The sequence below is a fragment of the Asparagus officinalis genome, chromosome 8, assembly GCF_001876935.1.
Source record: "Asparagus officinalis chromosome 8, Aspof.V1, whole genome shotgun sequence".
In the NCBI taxonomy this organism is placed as follows: Eukaryota; Viridiplantae; Streptophyta; class Magnoliopsida; order Asparagales; family Asparagaceae; genus Asparagus; species Asparagus officinalis.
The window spans coordinates 109,550,782-109,571,879 of NC_033801.1; the positions used below are offsets into that span (position 1 = coordinate 109,550,782).

Below are 21,098 nucleotides of genomic sequence, written 5' to 3' on the forward strand. Positions count from 1 at the left end.
CTAGACTGTGGCATTGTTTGGTGCTGGGATATATTATTGGTTATGCCGTGCACAGATTGTTGAGGAGTGCTATGACCTGCAGATTGAAGTCCTGTGAGCACAGTGGGATGAGCGAGAAGACCGAGGTGGAGTTCAGCACTTCTATCCACCGATCGAGGGGTCTTTTAGATGATGTTCAGTCAGGCATTGGGGGGCTTTCCGAGGAGGCATCATCGGGAGGTAATCGGTATTTTGTTTCTTATGTTGGGGATTGTACTAGGCATATTTGGGTTGCAACCAAGTCCCGTTGGTATAAAGCCCTAGTAGTCCGCAACAGTTGGAGGAGGTGTATGGGCAGAAAGGTTACCAGTCATACTTGTTCTAGTAGGGGTCCTTTCTTGCATCGGTGCCGAGCTCATGGCAGTTGGAGACACTTCAGAGGAGAGGAGACAGTGGGGCGACGTGATGAGATGACGGATTCAGTGAGCCGTTCTTTTCTGGAGGAGGATCGGTATTGGTTGTCGAGCAGTGGATCTGGTATTCAGGCTTCGACAGATTTGGGTCATCTTATGAGGTTGCCGACTGCACGGCAGTTGGAGACACTTCAGAGGGAAGGAGACAGTGGGGCGACATGATGAGATGGCGGATTTAGTGGGCCTTTCTTTTCTGGAGGAGGATCGGTATTGGTTGTCGAGCAGTGGATCTGGTATTCGGGCTTCGACACGATTGGGCTATCTTATGAGGTTGCCGACTGCTGCGTATAGAGTTGTTAGATCTGGTGGAGCTGTTTCAGATTTTGGTCGGCGTCGGATATTTGGCTACCCAGCACTTGGTCACATCGTTGATGTGAGGTTGGATCCGATTGCGCAGTTGGGATTCAGGAGTTCATTTGGCTATCAGTTGGGAGCTTCTGAGTTTGGTCTGAGCAGGTTTGTCACTTTGGACTCTCAGCAGGTGGAGAGTATTGATCAGATCAGAGGGATATCGCAGCGGGTGGAGGGTGATGCTACTCCACATTGGGTGAGGATTTCCTCACGTACTCCAGGTCATTCTGCATTGGTTGGGATTCCAGCTGAGGTGGCACAGCGTGGGAGTCATTTATTTATGGGTGCAGATGATGAGGTAATTGAGTTGGATGCAGCTGGTGGATATGGTGGGGATACGGTCATTGTTTCATCTCAAGTGGAGGTGTTGGACTGTTCTCAGTTTGGGGTCGTTGATGATGCTATCAGCCACAGGTTGGATTGAGGGCCTTTGGAGGCCATTGGGTGAACTACGTGAAGACTTGATTCCTCGGAGAGGATACGTAGGCAGTCAGTTTTTGATGCAGCCGATCTGGGACATATTGGCGAAAAGTCGAAGGAGTGCATTTGGGCGTCTGGCGGTCGACCGGCGGTGGAGCTGCGGTCGACCGCAATGTGCACGCAGATGTTTTCTGGGCTCTGGAAGTTGGGCGGTCGACCGGACATGGAGCGGTGGTCGACCGGCATTTGTCCAGAGCCGATGGTGAGCCTCTGGACTTTTCGCGGTCGACCGCACATGGAGCTGCGGTCGACCGCGATGCGGGTTTCGGTCTGGGTCTGCTTTCCAGACCCGTTTCGTTTGGCTTTAGTATAAATACCCAATGGGTATTTTCTAGGGTTTGTGAGAGGGATTTTGAGCTGATAGAGAGGGGTTTTCTTTGGGCTTCTATTCTAGAAGTATTGGTGAGATCAAGAGTTGATTTGTTGAGGGTTTTGGTGTGAGATTTGTAACCCTAGTTGTATCCTCTTGTTTCTAATAGTGAAAACTCCCCCTTCCTTCCCCCGTGGACGTAGGCATCTCGCCGAACCACGTAAAACTGGTGTTTGTGATTGTTTGTGCTTGTTTGGTTGTTGGTTTATCCTTTTCTCGGCGTTTGGGTTTGGATTCTCGAGGCACAACATAATCAAAATTGAAAACATGAAAGTAATTTCACAACCAAATCACACGTACCGACAGTAGCAGACCGGTAAGTGGTCCACCCAGCCGCCACGCTCCTACGTCCCACAATGACCGTTTTACCCTTTCCATCGCCCATCAACATAACGTTCTTCTGCTCGGTCGTTATATTCACATTCTCCTCATACACCCCAGCCTTCACATAAATTACAGTCCGGCCACCACCGCCTCCTCGTGGCACAGACATCAGCGCATCACCGATACTCCTGTACGCTCCGTACGCTCCGCTCCCGTCCTTAGCCACCACCGCGTCCGCATTAATGCGGTCCGCTGAAGCTTCTAGAAGGTTCCGGTCGCGGATCGTCATCCACCCTGGTATTCTTGAGCCTCCCGAAACCTTCTTATGCTTCTCGAACTTTTTAACCGTTTGATGGAGCGCCAGTGAGTTACTAATGCACTGACTCAATTTGTGCACGTCCGAGCTCATCCAGTCCAGGTCCTTCGACCGCGCACCTGTTGGTATAAACAGCAGAAAAAGATTGGCTTTTCTTAACAGCGGAATTTTAATTTTATTTGTTTGCGTGATGTGCAGAACTCATCCTATATATGCTTGAGGGTGGGTCTCGAGTTTGGGCCCTCACGACATCAGGACTCAAAAACTCGTCAAACCCATCTCAATTCCAGGAAATTAGACAGAGCATTTAAACGTGGAGTTGTTTGAGCAGGGAACATATAGTGGGTAATATGTAATTTGAAACAATATTTCTAACAACACCTTCTTGGAGGCTGTCCATGCACGTTGCCTGGTTCGTCATGGCGGCGCTGAGCCACGTGTCAACGCTGTGTGGGTCCGACGCTTTGTCATGATTGAGGACGTCAGTGAGCTGCTCGAGAGTGATGTCTATTAGCTCAAGGCAGTCGTCCACGGCGGAGCACCGTGTTAGATCGGCAGCATTGTCGCGGAGGGAGCGGGCCTGGTCCATGGAGAATCGGACGGAGAGGGCGAAAGCTTCTTTTGGCTTTTTAAGAGTTTTTTGGGAGGCAGAAGAGAGGGAGGATTGGCATAAGGAAGGGTAGAGGGTTGCTTGGCAGGTGGAGATGGTGGTGGATGTGTGGGAGGAGTGGTGGAGTTGAGGTTGAGCTAGGTTTTTCGGGTGAGGTCTTGTGAATGACATTGTGGTTGTTAGGAGTATTAGAGCTAGAGAGATGCCAGTTGCATATGTTATGAGGTTTCTTCTGCTTTGATCTTGATGCATTGTCAAAGAGAGAGGGCGGGGGAGAGGCATTTGGGGTTTGTTGTTCTATGTTGTGGAAGCTTAATTATATAGGGAAATGTTTTCATGGAAGAGGACAATGGTCGATTTGGATTCTCTCTTATTCTGCATGAAACAAATAAATGGGGAAGTGATCATTAACCCCCCTCATATTTTCTTTAAGGAAAGTAATCTTTACGTTCTAGATTTTCTGTCTCTTTTATTATTATTACTAATATCAACTTTTATCGAATGTTTATAATTAAGATCATAGACAACCCCGGACCCAACAAACTGGAATCTGAAAAGGAAAATTGACGTGATGATCATGAGGAATGTTTAAGAGCCTGAAGGGTCCAGCTAAGCAAGAGAAAGTGTGACTAGAATATCCAATACATTAATGAATGATGCAAAGGATATCAAATTGTTATTGCTAATTATTATCTTTCTCCTCCACCAGTTTATATTATATGCTGTCTAACAGATTAGTGGTGAATATGAAAGAATACTATCCAATCCTACCTATCGAATTCTCTCCTCATAAAACACTACTGTGAGCTGGCTAGTTCTATATTAGCCTTACGAAAGTTTTAACTTTTTTTAACGAAAATATGGCTTTTGGCACGCATAACAACAGCATCAACAATTACAACTGCCGCGCCTTTTGCACACATGGAAATTTAATCTAGGCTCCCTACAAGGCAGCGACACTTTGCCATGTGAACTATTAGGTTTCCCTCTAAAATTTAATGTTTTAAATTACACGATTGTTAAGATAACGATTTAATGCACACACATACATATATACATATGTGGGTGTATATATGTGCAGTCTGTACGTGTATGTATAGTAATGATATGGTGAGATGAAATCTTATTGTGAGATAGACTATGGACTAATCGGGTCATCAAATTTATGATCCGTGCCATACATCTTGCTCAAAACATCATCAAATGTATATGGACAATATACTTTTTTCTACATATAGATCATGATGAGTGCAAATCAAGATGGACAATGTCGATCATGATTCCGGGTAGCCTATTGAGCCATCTGATGATAAAAATATCATCTTACCATCTCCTTTATCTCATATATATACACACACATAACATTATGGAGTGTTAAATCTTCTTGTAAAAATTTATCCATGAAGAATGGGCACATGTGATGCATGCGTAAAGCTGTTTGTAAGGACTAAGATGACTTTTTGATGAAAAACTAACCTATATTATCTTATTTATCCATGACATTACTACCTTCATGCATAGAATAGTGAAATTTATTCTTGCAAGATATAAGGGCTCTTGGAGTCTTGAACAAACAAATTCTTAATGATCATGGTGGGCATAAGAGAGCGGTCAGTATATATATAATGGGTACAATAACAATGTCTATTAGTGTTTAAGACGCCATCGGATTTTAATTTGTTATTAGAGAAGTAGAACCGTCGTGTGGTATGTCAAAACTTGAAGTTTGAAAAAAAATTGAACAAATTAAGATTAGAATATGGTTTTTAGTAATACTAAGAAAATAAATCTATCTTCTTTCTGTTTTGGCGGTTATCCATGGCGCATTTTAGCAGGCAAAAAAATTTCTGCTAAAGTGCGCCCCCGCTGAGTTCATGATGGCAAGAAAGAAGAGAAGTAGCGCTACAAAGATCTTAAGCATTGGTTTGCGATCGTCAAATCCTTGTTTGCAACCCTCAGAGGATCGTATTGATACCAATATTGTTGAAGAAGATGAAGGTTCTAGCACTGGATTCATGGGGTCAACTGGCCCTAAAGGGGAGAAAATGAAGAAATCTATGAGAGAAATCCTCGGATCTACAAGTTTTCTTGTCAATCCTACATCTCAGGTATCTCCTCAACTTTTTGGTTTTCAATCTCGTCAGATAGGGAATCCCTCCATCTCACATAATGGAGCGAGTAGTTCAAGATCCGCATGTTCCTGATCAATGTGGATCAAATCTTTTGTATCCTGCATCGATTGGAAAATCTAACACTGAGGCTCTGAATCCAGTTAAGAATGATGAGATTAAGTCAGATTCAGCTCAAGATAAATCAAAAGGAACGGAGGCAGATTTTCCTCCTATTATTGCCTTAAATGATAAACCTGTTTTGAATCCAGAAAATGAATCTAAAAAGAGTTGGATCAGTTTTTTTACTGATAATAGAAAGGCAGGGAGTGGTATGATTTTGGATTTTATCCCTCCAGAATCTAAAGATTCTGTAAAATTTGAAGAAGAAGAATGGAAAGAAGGGGAATCCATGTGGGAATTCTCTCTCATTGGGCAGGTTATAGGATTGAATGCAAAGTTTAAAGCTATGGAATCTTTTGTTAAGAAAGTCTGGGCTCAGTTGGCAAATCCTGAAATTTTCTTGTTGAAACCAGGCCTTTTCCTTTTCAAATTCAAAATTGAATGAAGTTATTGAAAGTGGTCCTTGGTTTTTTGGTTCAAGACCTATTCATCTTAAACACTGGTCTATAAATGAGGAAATTGAGAAGAGCTTCAACAATATCTACCCTATGTGGATACAGTTACCAAGCCTCAGACTTAATTTATGGAATGCTAAAAGTATAAGTAAGATTGCAAGTGTTGTTGGAAGGCCAATTGCAACTGATAAACTCACAGCAACAAAACAGAGATTAGCTTATGCTAGGGTTCTAGTTGAAGTTAAAATGCCTTTACAACTTCCTGATCACATATCAATTCAAGGTCCAAATGGTGAAATGGTAAATCAGAAGGTCTTCTATGAACATAAGCCCAGTTGGTGTGATTTCTGTAAAGTGATTGGACATGATACAACAGTTTGTAGGAGGCAGAAAAAAACTCAGAGATGGATTCCTAAACATGCTTCTAATAACTGCAATGCTCAGATGAATAGAGATGATGGAAAATCAAGTTCTGGACCAATTAAAGGACTGGATATCCCTAACAAAGAAGGAAATCCTGGACCTATTCAGGATGTGATTATGTCAATCTTAACTCCTGGAAAATCAAAAACTGGAAATGTGAATGATACGGGAATGTCTACTTTGAGGTTTGATCCTGGTAAAAATCCTGAGCATATGCAAGTGCATGTTCCTCAAGAGAAAGTGGAGGCAGTACAAGCTAGAAAAATAGCACAACTACCAGAATCTGCTGAAACAGACTCTGTGCATGTTGTGCATGTTTTGCCAACAGCACAGGGTTTTGCTCAGCCAACTGCAGTTTCTAGCCCTGAGCATACTATGCATGTTTTTCCTCCAGTCTATAGGCATGGATCTGATCAAAATGAAAATTCCTGGATGCTCATTAAAAAAGGGAAAAATAAAATGAATTATATCAATTCTTACTCCCCTTTGGCTGTTATGGAGAATAATCTGGATTCTTCTATTCTAGATAGAGGAGGAACAAACTGATGAACTGGTCTTTTTGGAATGTTAGGGGTTTGAACAAACCCCCTATACAACATTTAGTTAAGCAACACCTTTTTCAAAATCATCTCTCTTTCATAGCTCTTTTGGAAACAAAATTGAAGGATAATAAAATTCCAAGTGACACTAAGAGAATTGCTGCAAATGGGAAATGGTTCTCCAATGTGACAAGTCCAGGAAAGGCCAGAATTCTGATTTTATGGGATTCTAGCACTCTAGATGTTCAAATTACACATGTCACTTCACAACTAAATAACATGCTCAGTAAAGTCAGTGGACGGGAGAACAGAAAGTGTTATCTCATCTATCTATGGTTCAAATCATCAGGAAAATAGAAAAGAGTTATGGGCTGATCTCTTTCAAATATACCAAACAATTGGAAGTGTACCATGGCTGCTGTGTGGGGATTTCAACACAATGATAAGCAATGAAGAAAAATTGGGAGGTACAATGCTCACTGACTCTGATACAAATGATTTTACTTCTTTCATTGAAGATGAAGAAAAATTGGGAGGTACAATGCTCACTGACTCTGATACAAATGATTTTACTTCTTTCATTGAAGACTGTAATCTTTCTCACCTCAAAACTCTGGGTAGTTTTTTCACCTGGAACAATAAACAGGATCATATCACAAGGGTTTGGTGCAGGTTAGACAGAGCCCTAGTGAATGACTCATGGATGGATTCAAAAAAACAATTCTAGCCATGTAGAGTTCCTGCTCCCTAATTTCTCTGACCACTCTCCTGCTATGGTTTCAATCTATGAAGATGATACTCAAGGAAAAAAGCCCTTCAAGTTTTTTAATATGTGGACCAAGCACAATAATTTCTTGCCCACAGTTTCCTCAATATGGAATAAGGAAATTGAAGTATATAGAATGTATTCCGTATATACCAAGCTCAAGCTCTTGAGGGGTGAATTAAAAGAATTAAATAGAAAACATATTGGTAATATTAGTGAACAAGTTCTTAGAGCTAAATTTGCTCTAGAGGAAACTCAGGGAAAGCTACAAGATGACCCCCTCAACCCTGTATTGATTAACCAGGAAAAAGAATGCCTTTCCAACTACAATAAACTTCTAAACTGTGAGTTATCTTTCTTTCAACAAAAAGACAGAATACAGTGGAGCATTAAGGGAGATGAATGTACAAGCTACTTTCACTCAGTCCTTAAGGTCAAAAGACATCAGAACAGAATTCTAGTTCTCTATAACAGCTCAGGTGTTAGGCTCACTGAGGGAGAAGACATTATAAGTGAGCTAATCTCCTACTACAAGAACCTGATGGGCAAAGCAAGAGCTACGAAATCTCCTGACATCAGGATAATTCAACATGGACCCTGCTTGAATGAAGATCACATTAGGAGCTTATCTTCACTTGTTTCCAAAGAAGAAATTAAGAAAGCAGTATTCTCTATATCAGATCAAAAGTCCCCTGGTCCAGATGGTTATGGTGCATCTTTCTATAAATCTGCATGGCCAGTGATAGAAAAGGAGGTTACACTTGCAATAGAAGACTTCTTCAAAACTGGCAAATTACTGGGAGCTGTAAACTCAACCTCTATCACACTCATACCCAAGGTACACTGTCCAAGCTCCCCATCTGATTTTAGGCCAATTTCTTGTTGTAATTGCCTTTAACAAAATTATATCAAAAATACTTGCTAATAGAATACAATCTGTTATGGGGATCCTGATCAATGATTCTCAAAGTGCTTTTGTGAAGGGAAGGCACATAGTAAATAATATCTTGTTAGCTCATGAGTTAGTCAAGGATTATGGCAGGAAAAATATCTCCCCAAGAGCCATGATTAATATTGACATTAGAAAAGCTTTCGACACAATCAGTTGGAATTTCATAAGGGAGATGCTGGATGGTCTGGGTTTTCCAAAATTTTTGTGCGACAGGATTATGACTTGCATTATTACTCCAAAATATTCCATCTCACTCAATGGCTCTTTACATGGATATTTCAAAGGGGAAAGGGGGCTGAGGCAAGGAGATCCACTCTCCCCTTATCTGTTTATATTGGGAATGGAATATCTCTCACGAAGCTTAGATCTATTGAAGCAAGACAAAACTTTTAAATTCCATCCAAGATGTGGGAGGCTCAAAATATCACACTTAATCTTTGCTGATGATCTCTTATTATTTAGTAAGGGTGACTTGAATTCAATTCAGAAATTATACCAATGTGTCACAAAATTCAGTGATGTCTCTGGCTTAGAAGCAAATCCAAGCAAGTGTGCTATCTTCTATGGAGGAGTAGAGGAAGAAGTTAAAGAAACAATCCAATCCTATCTGGGGTTTACTGAGGGAAAAATGCCTATTAAATATTTAGGTGTTCCCCTAATGTGCAAGAGACTAACATACCTGGACTGCTCCCCTCTCTTCACCAAAATCACTAACCAGTTCCAGGAATTTTTGAAGCTCAAGAACTTGTCTTATGCAGGCAGGTTACAGATCATCAAGAGTGTCATCCTTGGCATACAAATATACTGGACATCCTTGTCTTATGCAGGCAGGTTACAGATCATCAAGAGTGTCATCCTTGGCATACAAATATACTGGACATCTAGTTACGTTCTCCCAGTTAAAGTGCTTCAAAGGGTGGATGAACTTTGCAGGAATTTCCTTTGGGGGAAAAATGATCAAGCTTTCAAAACTCCACTGGTATCCTGGGAAAGGGTTTGCACAGATAAAATGTATGGTGGATTGGGGATTTTTTCTTCAAGCATATGGAATAAACCTGCAGCTTTAAAAACCCTATGGGATATACACACTAATAAAGAGCTCTTATGGATCAAATGAGTTCATGACACTTATCTCAGGAGCAGAAGTATATGGCAGGTAGAAATCAAAAGAAGTGATTCCTGGTTATGGAAGCAGTTGTTGAAAATCAGAAATAAAGCTATGGATTACTGTGGAGGGGAGGTTAATCTAATTAGCCTAATCAGTTCCTGCTGCAGGAACTCAAAAATCACCTTGTCAGACTTATATCATGCCTTAATCCCCACTACAAATAGAGTGCCATGGAATGTAACAATCTGGGGGAGACTAAATTACCCCAAGCACTCTTTCATCTCTTGGTTAGCAGTCCAAGATAGACTACTAACTCAGGATAAGCTGTTGAGAAGAGGGGTCATTCAAAACAATAACTGTGCACTGTGTGCAGGTTCAGAAGCTGAAACTCGAAACCACTTGTTCTTTGAATGTGCATTTTCGAGAGATGTTTGGAATGGAGTTATGAATTGGCTACAATTCAACTGGAAAAGCTGTGACTGGAATCAATTGATGAGCTGGTATGAAGCAAACCAAAGGAGAAAAGCTTTCAAGATCAATGTTAAAAGAATGGACCTCACTTCCTCTATCTACAATATATGGTTGGAGCGCAATGGAAGGATTTTTAAGCAGAGTTTCAAAACTGTTGTGCAAATCATCAAAAACATCAAGCTGGACTTGCTGATAGTAGTTCTTAACAGTGGACTACCTGAGGAAAATAAAAACTGGTTGACCTCCTTATAGATGTAACAGGGGATTAGTAGCTGAAAATGTTTCACTGGGAAATTCATAAGAGGAGTGTCTGGCTCATGGCATGATAAACCTCAGCGGGAATACATGTGCAGGTTGTAACAGATATCCCTGATACATGTTTTCGGGCCTATGATCTTTGTTGAAGAGTCAATAGGAGAAGTTAGAAACAGTATTACGGCTCTAGTAAATGTTTCATTGAGTTTTAGATACTAAATTTGTTATCTCACAAATGTGATGAGATTCTTGATGTACATTCTCTTTTCATATTGGTTGATGAATAAAATTTTTTATTTACCAAAAAAAAAAAGAAAATAAATCTAGTGCTCTCTCTGGCACTCTTAATTATATAATCGCAATTAGTAAATGAGACCTAGAGTAAACTTTAGATGATAATTAACTAAATAATGTTATAGAAATTAGGTTCTGCTTTTCTTCATATATATCATTTATAAATTGCAAGATTCTTCAGGAAGCTAGATAGATAAGTGCAAGCAAAGCATATTTCAAAAAAGCAAATGACAAATCCTTAACCATTAACTTTGAAGGTATTAGTATCAAGTTTCTTTGTTTTAGTCACAGTCCTTAGTCTCATACATTATGCTCTCTTTATTCGCGGGCCTTTAAGTTTCCTGCCTGCCAACTATTAAAAGAGATTTGCTTTTTCTTTCTTTCTTTTCTTTCTTGTTTTCTTTTGAAGTTCTGTTACTTTTACTTTTAATATTCGTTGCAAAGGTACTGCAATTATTCTCTCCATGCAAATTTTTTCACGTCGTAGTTGACATGTGAACTAACCAATACGTAGTCCTTCCTCTTTATGGTCATACCTAAACTATAGTAACAAGAGTGGAACGCATAGATAGTTTCAGAAACGGTGAAGCCAAGTCTAAAGTAGCACCAGTAAAAAATGTTAGATCTAAAATTTGAGATCTAAAACTTAAAGCCATGATTAATTCAAAGAGATTAACAAGAATCAAAAGGAGCGGAAGCATATAAGAAAACCTGATTAGGGTTTTGATGATCTTCTAACCTTAGGGCTTGTTTGGATTTGGAGGGGGTGAAGGGAAGTTAGGGGAACCTAGGGGAAGTTAAGGGAAGGGAAGGGAAGGGAATTTCTAAAACTTGTTTGGGAAACTAGTAAGGTGAATCAAGGGGAAGTTATTTCACCCCGTTTGGAAAGTCTAATAACGGGAAGGGAAGGGAAGGGAATGTATATAAATTGACATAAATACCCTCACATGTTAAAATTGAAGCTTTGCACGGATATATATCCTCACATGTTAAAAAAGAAAATCCATTGTGCTCTGTTTCTCTCAAAGCTATGTAGAAACTTTAATTTGATGCAAAAGGTGATCAACGCATGCATAGTTGAGATTTCTTTTGTTTTGTAGCAGTACATATTTTTACTTGGTTGCCTGCTATCGTGTCATCTACCTCATTTCTGGTCCATTTTCTAAACTCATGCTTTAATTCTATATTCCAGTTTCCACAACTTCAGGCTTTTGCAATGCTTGCTCTCTGTAAACTAACGATCATTGATGCAGACTTTTGGTAAGTCATAGGCAAATTGTACCATCCCTTCTGGTTTATGAAACTGATGAATGTATATAAAAGTTCTGGTTTATGAAACTGATGAATGTATATAAAAGTTATGTGAACAAATTTCAGTGAAGCAAATCTTCAACTTTTGTTCACTGTTCTGGAGAATGCGCCATCAGAAACTGTTCGATCCAACTGCACATTCATACTAAGTTTGGAATGAAAAATAATAATGACAGTCACATACCAACATACATACTAAATAGGCTAAAACAACTTACATAAAAAAGGAACATAATTCATAAAATCAAAGTTTTGCAATTAGTACATGTTTCTAGCAAAATATGACCACATTCATACTAAGTTTTGCCATAAGCAACACAAAAACAAACATGTTTGTAATTGCCTCAGATAATCAAATTCGGCAATACAACTTACAAAAATAAATGCCAATAATACCAGCACATCCCACCTTCATAAGATGAGTACATAATAAGCTAATAACGTGATCGGGCTAACATAGATTCTCAAGATAACATCATCATAAGAAGTTCCTTGCGCTCTTCAAATGGACATCCAAGCAAAGGTTTTAGATCCTCTGGATGCTTAGTTAGGAAAAGATACGCTTGTTTAATTTGAGCAGTCTCAACACCAAGTTCAAGCAAATTTTGAACTACAAAAATGAGAAAGAGGGAAAAGATCAATTTTAAGGCTGTTAGCTGTTCATTATTTTCTGCCTCAGAAACAGAAGGTAAGTATACATGACATTTTGAACTACAAAAAGAAAAGAAGAAACAGACAAAAGTTGGATTTTTAAACTACAACTAAATCAGGTAATAAATAGTATTTGATATCTCAAAGATCTATCTTGAAAGATTTGTGATTTGCAAATAAAAACTGTAATCGAATTTGATCTAGGCCATAGAATTTCTAAGCTCCAGCAAACTGAGGATAGTCAGTAAACAAGTAATCGAGGATAGTCAGTGAACAAGTAGTAGCTCATTATTCTCGAAACCCTAGATCAAGACTCCAGCAAACTTTTTGCTCAGGTCTGACTAATTTCAACGTAATCAACATCCAACCGAGCTTAAAAACTGGAACGAATTACAAGATCTGCAGTAAAATTGAAGAAAGAGGAGAGAAATCTTACCTTGAAATTAAAAACTGGAACGAATTACAAGATCTGCAGTAAAATTGAAGAAAGAGGAGAGAAATCTTACCTTGAAAAAATTTTGAGGCGAGATTGACGCGGAGTGCAGTAAAATTGAAGAAAGAGGAGAGAAATCTTACCTTGAAAAAATTTTGAGGCGAGATTGACGCGGAGGCGAGTGAAGACGTGGAGGCGAGAGAAGCGGTGAAGAAGAAATGGCGGAGGAGGAAGCAACAGAGAGTTTATAATGTTGGGGTTTCTATGAGAAAATTTCAACCGTTGGATTTTGATCTTAGCTAGGGGTAAATTTGTCTATCAATATTTATTGTATTCCCCCTCTTTACCTTCACCCTGGTTACACCCCAAATTGGGGGGGAAGAAATCTGTCCATTTTTTCACCTCCTTTCCCCTCCCCTCACCCCTATTAACCTGTTATATTTACTTTCCAAACAAGGTTAAAAGTTACCCTCTCTTCCCCTCACCCCCATTACCCTCAATCCAAATAGGGTCTTAGGGTTTCTCCCTTATGGATCTCTTTAGATGTGGATAAGAGAATGAGAGTGGCTAACCCTAGATTATGGACCATAACCCTATATATATAGGTGTTGTACATTTGTAATTTGGCCCCTTATTAAATTACAATTACAACCTGGTATCTGCACATATAACCTCATGATTTATTTAAATACCCATTAACCCAAAATTGATTGATCACTTTAAGTGGGTTATCCTTAAAGATAGCAATACACATTGATTAATCATATGTGCCCATAATTAGATTTAATTAGATTTAAATCCAACAATCTCCCACTTGGGCACCATATAATTCCTTAAATTGTGTATAACCTTATGAGCTCAAAATTGCTATTACTGAAAAGGTATTTCCGAACAATCTCGTCCATTGACTATATCAATATAGGATCAAAGCGGCCTTCGTCACATCTATCATGACTCGACCCATCAATGGTCATATATACCAATACAATCAAACGACATAGATCAATCATGGATGTACATCATGAAAATTACATACAATGTGATCAATACATGTCTATTTTTAACTGGTCCTACTTTAGTGAGGTCAAAACCAAATATAATGTAACAGAGTGTCTTAACTGAATACTTTATTCTGATCAGATAATACAACCTAACATAAAGCACCACAATTACAAACTCCCACTAAATCATGATATCCTCAAATAATACCACACCCATATGAGCAGTATGCTCATGAAAGACCTTGGGTGGCAATCTCTTAGTAAGAGGATCAGCTATCATGGAGTTTGTCCTAATGTGCTTTATGGATATCTGTCCACTCTGTACCCTTTCTTTCACAACCAGGAACTTAATGTGAATATGTTTTGACTTAGTTGAGCTCCTGTTGTTATTGGAATACATTACTGCAGATTTATTGTCACAATATAACCTTATTGATCTTTCCATATTTTTCAGAATGCGCAGTCCCGTGATAAAATTTCGTAGCCATATTCCCTGATTTGATGCCTCATAGCAAGCTACAAATTCTGCTGCCATAGTGGAGGAAGCTACAAGTGTCTGTTTAACACTTTTTCATGATATAGCTCCTCCTGCTAACATATAAATGTAGCCTGATGTAGACTTTCTGCTATCTTGGTATCCAGCAAAATCAGAATCAGAGTACCCAATGACCTCCAGCTGATCTGATTTTCTGCATGTGAGCATATAATCTTTTGTTTTCTGAAGATACCTCATAACCCTTTTGACTGCTATCCAATGATCCATACCAGGGTTGCTTAAGTATCTGCCTAACATCCCAACAATGTACGTAATATCTGGATGTGTACATACCTGAGCATACATTAGACTTCCTACAGCCGAAGCATAAGGAATCTTCTGCATTTCTTGAATTTCAAGGTTGCCTTTAGGGCACTGATTGAGACTAAACTTGTCTCCTTTAGCAACAAGGGTATCTCCTGGTCTGCAGTCTTGCATGCCAAACCTTTTAAGTACCTTATCGATATAGCTCTTTTTTGATAATCCAAGTATACCTCGAGAGCGATCTCGATGTATCTGGATTCCTAATATAAAAGAGACGTCCCCAAGATCTTTCATCTCAAAAATCTTTGATAGAAATCTCATGGTTTCGTGCAACATGCCTATATCATTAGTGGCAAGCAATATGTCATCAATATACAGAACCAGAAAGATATGCTTACTCCCACTGAACTTGTGATATACATAGTCATCAACAATGTTCATCTAAAAACCGAACGAGATAATTATTTGTTAAAACTTATAATACCATTGACGAGGAGCTTGCTTGAGTCCATAGATGGATTTTCTTAATTTGCAAACCATGTTCTTTGGGTCTCCTGACACAAAGTTTTCTGGTTTTATCATATAAATCATCTCATCAATATCGCCATTGAGAAATGCAGTCTTAACATCCATCTGATGTAACTCAAGATCATAATGAGCAACAAGCACCATGATTATTCTGAAAGAGTCTTTCGATGAAACCGGAGAGAAAGTCTTTGTATAATCAATGCCTTCCTTTTGAGTAAAGCCTTTAGCTACAAGACGTGCCTTATACCTCTTCACATTACCGTTTGCATCCTGCTTGGTTTTAAAAATTCATTTACAATCAATTGATTTTGCATCTTCTGGCAATGGGATAATTTCCCAAACCTTATTGTCTTGCATAGACTTATACTCTTCATTCATGGCATCAATCCACTGTTGAGAGTTAGAACTTTTTATGGTCTGAGAAAAGTTGATTGGATCATCTTCTAACATTTTATTACTTTCCTCATGTTCTTGGAGAAATACAATATAATCATCCGAAATAGCATTTCTCCTTTCTCTCGTGGATCTCCTTAATGGCACTGGTTCTTGAGGTTGTTGAGTTTGTTCTTCTGGAACAGGGAGTTGTTTAACATTGTCATATTGAGGTTCCGGATTTACTTCTTGAGCAACAACAGGTATAGGAACCTGAATATTATCAAAAGTAATTGTATGAATTAGATCTGAAGCCAATTCCTCCTCAAAAGCAATGTCTCTGACCTTATTTCTCCCTCTAAACTCAACATCCTCAAAGAATGTTGTTGTTCCCGTCTCAAAAATATTCCTTAGTATGGGATCATAGAACTTATAGCCCCTAGAACGTTCATAATACCCAATAAAGTAGCTGCTAACTGTTTTAGAGTCTAATTTTTTTTCATTTGGCCTATAAGGCCTTGCCTCAACTAGACATCCCCAAATATGTAAGTGCTTTAAACTGGGCTTTCGACCAGTCCAAAGCTCATAAGGTATTTTAGCAACTGCTTTACTTGGTACTCTGTTCAGAATGTAAGCTGCTGTCTTAAGTACTTCTCCCCAGAGTGACTCTGCTAAAGAAGAATGAGCTATCATACTTCTTACCATATCCTTAAGAGTCCTGTTTCGTCTTTCAGCTACACCATTCATGCTAGGTGAACCCGGCATGGTGTACTGTAGGACGATACCGTATTCCTCTAGGTATCTAGCAAATGGTCATGCTAGGTGAACCCGGCATGGTGTACTGTAGGACGATACCGTATTCCTCTAGGTATCTAGCAAATGGTCTTAGACGTTGTTCACCTGAACCATCATATCTACCGTAGTACTCACCACCACGATCAGATCTAACAATATTAATTCTTCTGTTAAGTTGATTCTCAACTTCAGCTTTATAGGCTTTGAACATGTCCAAAGACTCAGATTTTTCATGAAAAAGATATAGGTACCCATAACGTGAGTAATCGTCTATGAATGATATAAAATATTATTAATCATTCCAGGATGTCGTAGGGAATGGCCCACAAATATCCGTATGTATTAATTCTAAGACATCCGAAGATCCGTTAGCACCTAATCTCTTAACTTTGGTTAGTTTTCCCTTAATACATTCAACACATACGTTGAAATCCAAAAAATCAAGGGAATCCAAAATGCCATCAGACACAAGACGCTCAACTCTACCTTTTGAGATATGACCCAAGCGCTTATGCCATAATGTCGTCGAATTTTTCTAATTTGTCTAATACAGAAACTGAAATCAAATTCCGTCTAAAAGACGGTACTACAAAATCCGTCTAAAAGACGGTACTACAAAAGTATCTTTTAAATCCAAATAGGAACCAGTTCCTAATAGCAACCTAAAATGCCCAATTACTTCCACATCTACCGATTGACTGTCGCCCACAAAGATTTGTCTTTCAACATCACTTGGCTTTCGATAGCTCAAGCAACCCTGTATAGAAACACTTATGTGAGTAGTAGCACCAGAGTCTAACCACCAAGTGTTTTTAGGTACTGAAGCTAAATTAACCTCAGAACAGACCAAAGTAAAGAATGTATCCTTATTAGCACGCCAGGCGTGATATTTGGTACAATCCTTCTTTACGTGTCCAGGCTTGTTATAGAAGAAACAACCTTGATTTTCTTTATGTTGTTTCTTCTGAACTGGACTCTTAGCAGCTTTATTATCATTCTTTCTTTTCTTGCCCTTATCCTTAGAGGCATAGGCCAAATGAGCACTCTCAGTCTTATTTTGCTTCAACCTGTCTTCTTCTTACACACAGTATGAAATGAGCTCATTTAGAGTCCATTTCTCCTTTTGGCAGTTATAACTGACCTTAAACTGATTAAATTGTGCAGGAAGAGACAACAAAACCAGATGCACCAATAACTCATCACAAAGATCGAGTTTAAGTGCCTTAATCTTTGAAGCAATATGAGACATTTCCATAATGTACTCCCTGATATTTCCTTTGCCCTTATACTTCATTGAAATCAAGCGAGCTAAAAGCGTGCTTGTTTCTACTTTATCATTTTTCGCAAAACATTTCTCAATTTCGGCAAGGAAATCTTTAGCCTTAGTAATCCCTTCGAATTCTATGCCCCTGAAGGCTTCCATTTCGGCAAGGAAATCTTTAGCCTTAGTAATCCCTTCGAATTCTATGCCCCTGAAGGCTTCCGGAACGTCACGCTTAATGATCATAAGACTCATGCGATTTGAACGCTCCCACTTCTCATACTCCTTTTTTGCATCAGAATGATCATAAGACTCATGCGATTTGAACGCTCCCACTTCTCATACTCCTTTTTTGCATCAGGAGTGCTTTCCGCAGTGAGAATTTGGGGTTGTTCAGTTCTTAATGCAAGGTCTAGATCCATGCAGCCAAGAACAATCAAAATGTTCTCTTTCCAAACCTTAAAATTTGTCCCATTGAGCATGGGAATTGAGTTGATGTTAGCAGAAATTATTGCAGCAGATGCATTAGCTGAAATAAACAAAAGATACTCACATCATTAACCATAATTAGTAATCAATAAAATTCAAGTAATGACAAATCCCATCTCAAGATATCTAGCATAACATTAATATCAAGTCTTTGGACAGTAATATTAACTTGTAATTGATACCTTGTTGCAATGATCAAACATAGACAATAACTCACGTCAAATAATGAAACTATCTTTGGATCGATTCATTATTCACATGTAAACCTTATAATTATCACACGTTTATCATTGCAGATGTGTATGTAGTCTAAATAAATATTAACCTTCCTTTGGGCCGATTAAATATTTACACGAAAACATACACACAAACATCTGACATCCCTCATGAATAATCTACACAAGAGAGGTTACTTTGGTAACATCTTGTTTTAATTAATCATTTGGAATGAGAGATAACTTAATATCTTAGTGTCATATTATTTGAATGAAATAATTGATTAACTACCAAAATTAATTCAAATTAAACAACTTAATTTGAATTAACAGAATTTTTCATAGCTTAATTAGGGCCCATAACCAAATGGACTCAATTGGATAAGTCCAGGCCCAAGAACTTAATAAACTTAAGTGGGCTTGTGCCCTAGTCCAACTAAAGAACCAGAAACCCCAAACAGGAGTTGCCTTCATTTCCTTTTAGCTGATGAACAGAGAGGGAGATCTCAGGCTCGCCTTCACAAGGAACTGAAGCTCAGTTCGAATTAAGGTTCTTGTTCGCCTTTGACCTCGAAGTTCACCCGAGGACGAGTACGAGACTCGTCTGAACTACCCAAATGAGCCAACGAGGTACAAGCTCGCCAAGGTCGAGCGACGCTGAAATTCGAGCTTCGAGATGCTCGCCTTAATTGAGCACGAGGCTCGCTAAGATCCGAACGTCGAGTTCGCCAATAACGAACATCGACTGTGCCTGAATCGACAAACACGAGGTTCGCCTTAATTGAGCACGAGGCTCGTCAGAAAACAAACACGAGGTTCGTTGGATTCGAGCACGAAGCTCGTCAGAAGCAAACTGAGGTTCGCTAAAAATTTCAAGCCGAAGCTTGCCTGAACTGAGCACGAAGCTCACCTAAAATCGAGCACGAAGCTCACCCAAAATCGAGGTAACCTCCTCTTGCCCTAATTTTCTTTCACCCGTTAGGGTTAAGATCTGAACCGCCGCCACCGCTTGCTCCTTCACCCAAGGTCTAAACCCTAGGGTTTCCTGATGCCGCCGTCACCGTCAAAGTCGAAGACGAGGCCGCCAACGATACTTCACTGGCGAGGAGCACGGGACTGACGACCAAACAAAAATAAAACCAAAAATTCCTCGATTTTATTTCAAAACCAGATCCAGAATCGAAAAAAAATAAATTTTCTTGATCCAGATCTAAGATAAATCAAAGAAAAAATTCCAAAAATTTAAAAACTTTACTGTTCACGGTGGTTTTTTACTGTTCATCCGAAAAATCGAAAACGTTACTGTTTATTCGTGAACAGATCTGAATAAAACACAAATTAAGATCAAAGAACCCTAATTTTAATCTTAGTCTCTTAGAACAAATCAACGGTGACTCTGATACTACTTGTTGGATCTAAAATTTAAGATCTAAAACTTAAAGCCATGATTAATTTAAAGAGATTAACAAGAATCAAAAGGAGCGGAAGCATATACCTGAATCCATTGAGGAAAACCTGATTAGGGTTTTGATGATCTTCTAACCATAGGGTTTCTCCCTTATGGATCTCTTTAGATGGGGATAAGAGAATGAGAGTGGCTAACCCTAGATTAGGGACCGTAACCCCATATATATAGGTGTTGTACATTTGTAATTTGGCCCCTCATCAAATTACAATTACAACCTGGTATCTGCAAATATAACCCCATGATTTATTTAAATACCCATTAATCCAAAATTAATTGATCACTTTAAGTGGGTTATCCTTAAAGATAGCAATACACATTGATTAATCATATGTGCCCACAATTAGATTTAATTAGATTTAAATCCAACAAAAAATAGATTAAAGTTGACAGGCCATTGGCAAAGGACGCTGTGCATGCCACTAATGACAACATTGGCAACGGTGCCTTCTGTCACCTATGTCCCTTCGCCAATGTTATTATTGGCAATCAGATACGAGCACTTCCTATCGCAATTAAAAAAAGAAAGATCGAAACCCAAACCCTAACCTTAATTTTGATATCCGACCGTTTAAATATTCTCTCTTCTCTGTAATGCCCCTATCGCTAAAAACTTTCACCTCACTATTGATGTAGCGCGGAAGTAATAGCCTCACAATCCACCAAGGAAAATCTTCGAATCCACGAAGAGCTTCGAATCCATGAAGTAAATATTGAATAAAAACAAAATTTTATTAATCAAAAGTTATGCCTCTAGGGCTTACAAGACTCTTCTTAAATAGAAAAAGAAATAAGACTCCTACAAGGACTCTAACTCCTATAAGGACTCTTAACTTACCAAAAATGATAAAGAATTCCTAAAACATTAAAACTCCTAAAAAGACTCCTTATGATTAGGAAAGTCCATCGGTCAAATCTGAGATCAAATCGGATTTGTTTCCTAAATAAAACAGACTCCTAAAATATTACTAAAAATAGTAAAAAACAGACAAAAATGCAAATATCTCTCAAACCGTAAGGAATTTGGCAAAACTGAGAACGCAATCCAAACCCAAGGGGGTTAGTTTGGATGGCTCTGTCTCGTCGAGATAGTCGATTTTCATATATAATTCGTCCAATTCCAACGTACGGTTTGAAAGTTACGGCTGTTTCTTCGAAACAAGTTATTTTCTTCGACCAGGTCCGTATTTGGGCTTGCGTCTGTCCCACTTTGACATAAACGTGTTTGCTGTGTATTCTACATCAACTATTCTCTGCTCAATGGTGAGACGCTCACTGCATCGCCACTCGCCGTTGGCCTTCTCATCATTCTCTCCTTCTCTCTGCCGCTGCCGCTAAAATCTGCCTCGCCACCCACCGCTCACTGCCTCATCGCTCAATG

At 39.0% G+C, this 21,098-nt stretch overlaps 1 protein-coding gene and 1 long non-coding RNA gene across 2 annotated transcripts in view; one reads left to right on the forward strand and one right to left on the reverse strand.

Annotated features, from left to right (window-relative positions):
- LOC109823040 (pectinesterase-like) overlaps positions 1 to 3,223 on the reverse strand; it is a 6,225-nt gene extending 3,002 nt beyond the window's left edge. Inside the window, exons 1-2 of the mRNA XM_020389361.1 lie at positions 2,675 to 3,223; positions 1,954 to 2,412 (exon numbers count right to left, since the gene is read on the reverse strand). Of these exons, the coding sequence (XP_020244950.1) occupies positions 1,954 to 2,412; positions 2,675 to 3,185 (970 nt within the window). The 5' untranslated portion in view covers positions 3,186 to 3,223. The remainder of the gene's footprint in view (positions 1 to 1,953; positions 2,413 to 2,674) is intronic.
- Positions 11,360 to 11,847, forward strand: LOC109820002. Its single transcript, XR_002241684.1, has 3 exons — positions 11,360 to 11,455; positions 11,590 to 11,657; positions 11,775 to 11,847. It is a non-coding gene; the product is annotated as an uncharacterized LOC109820002 (long non-coding RNA).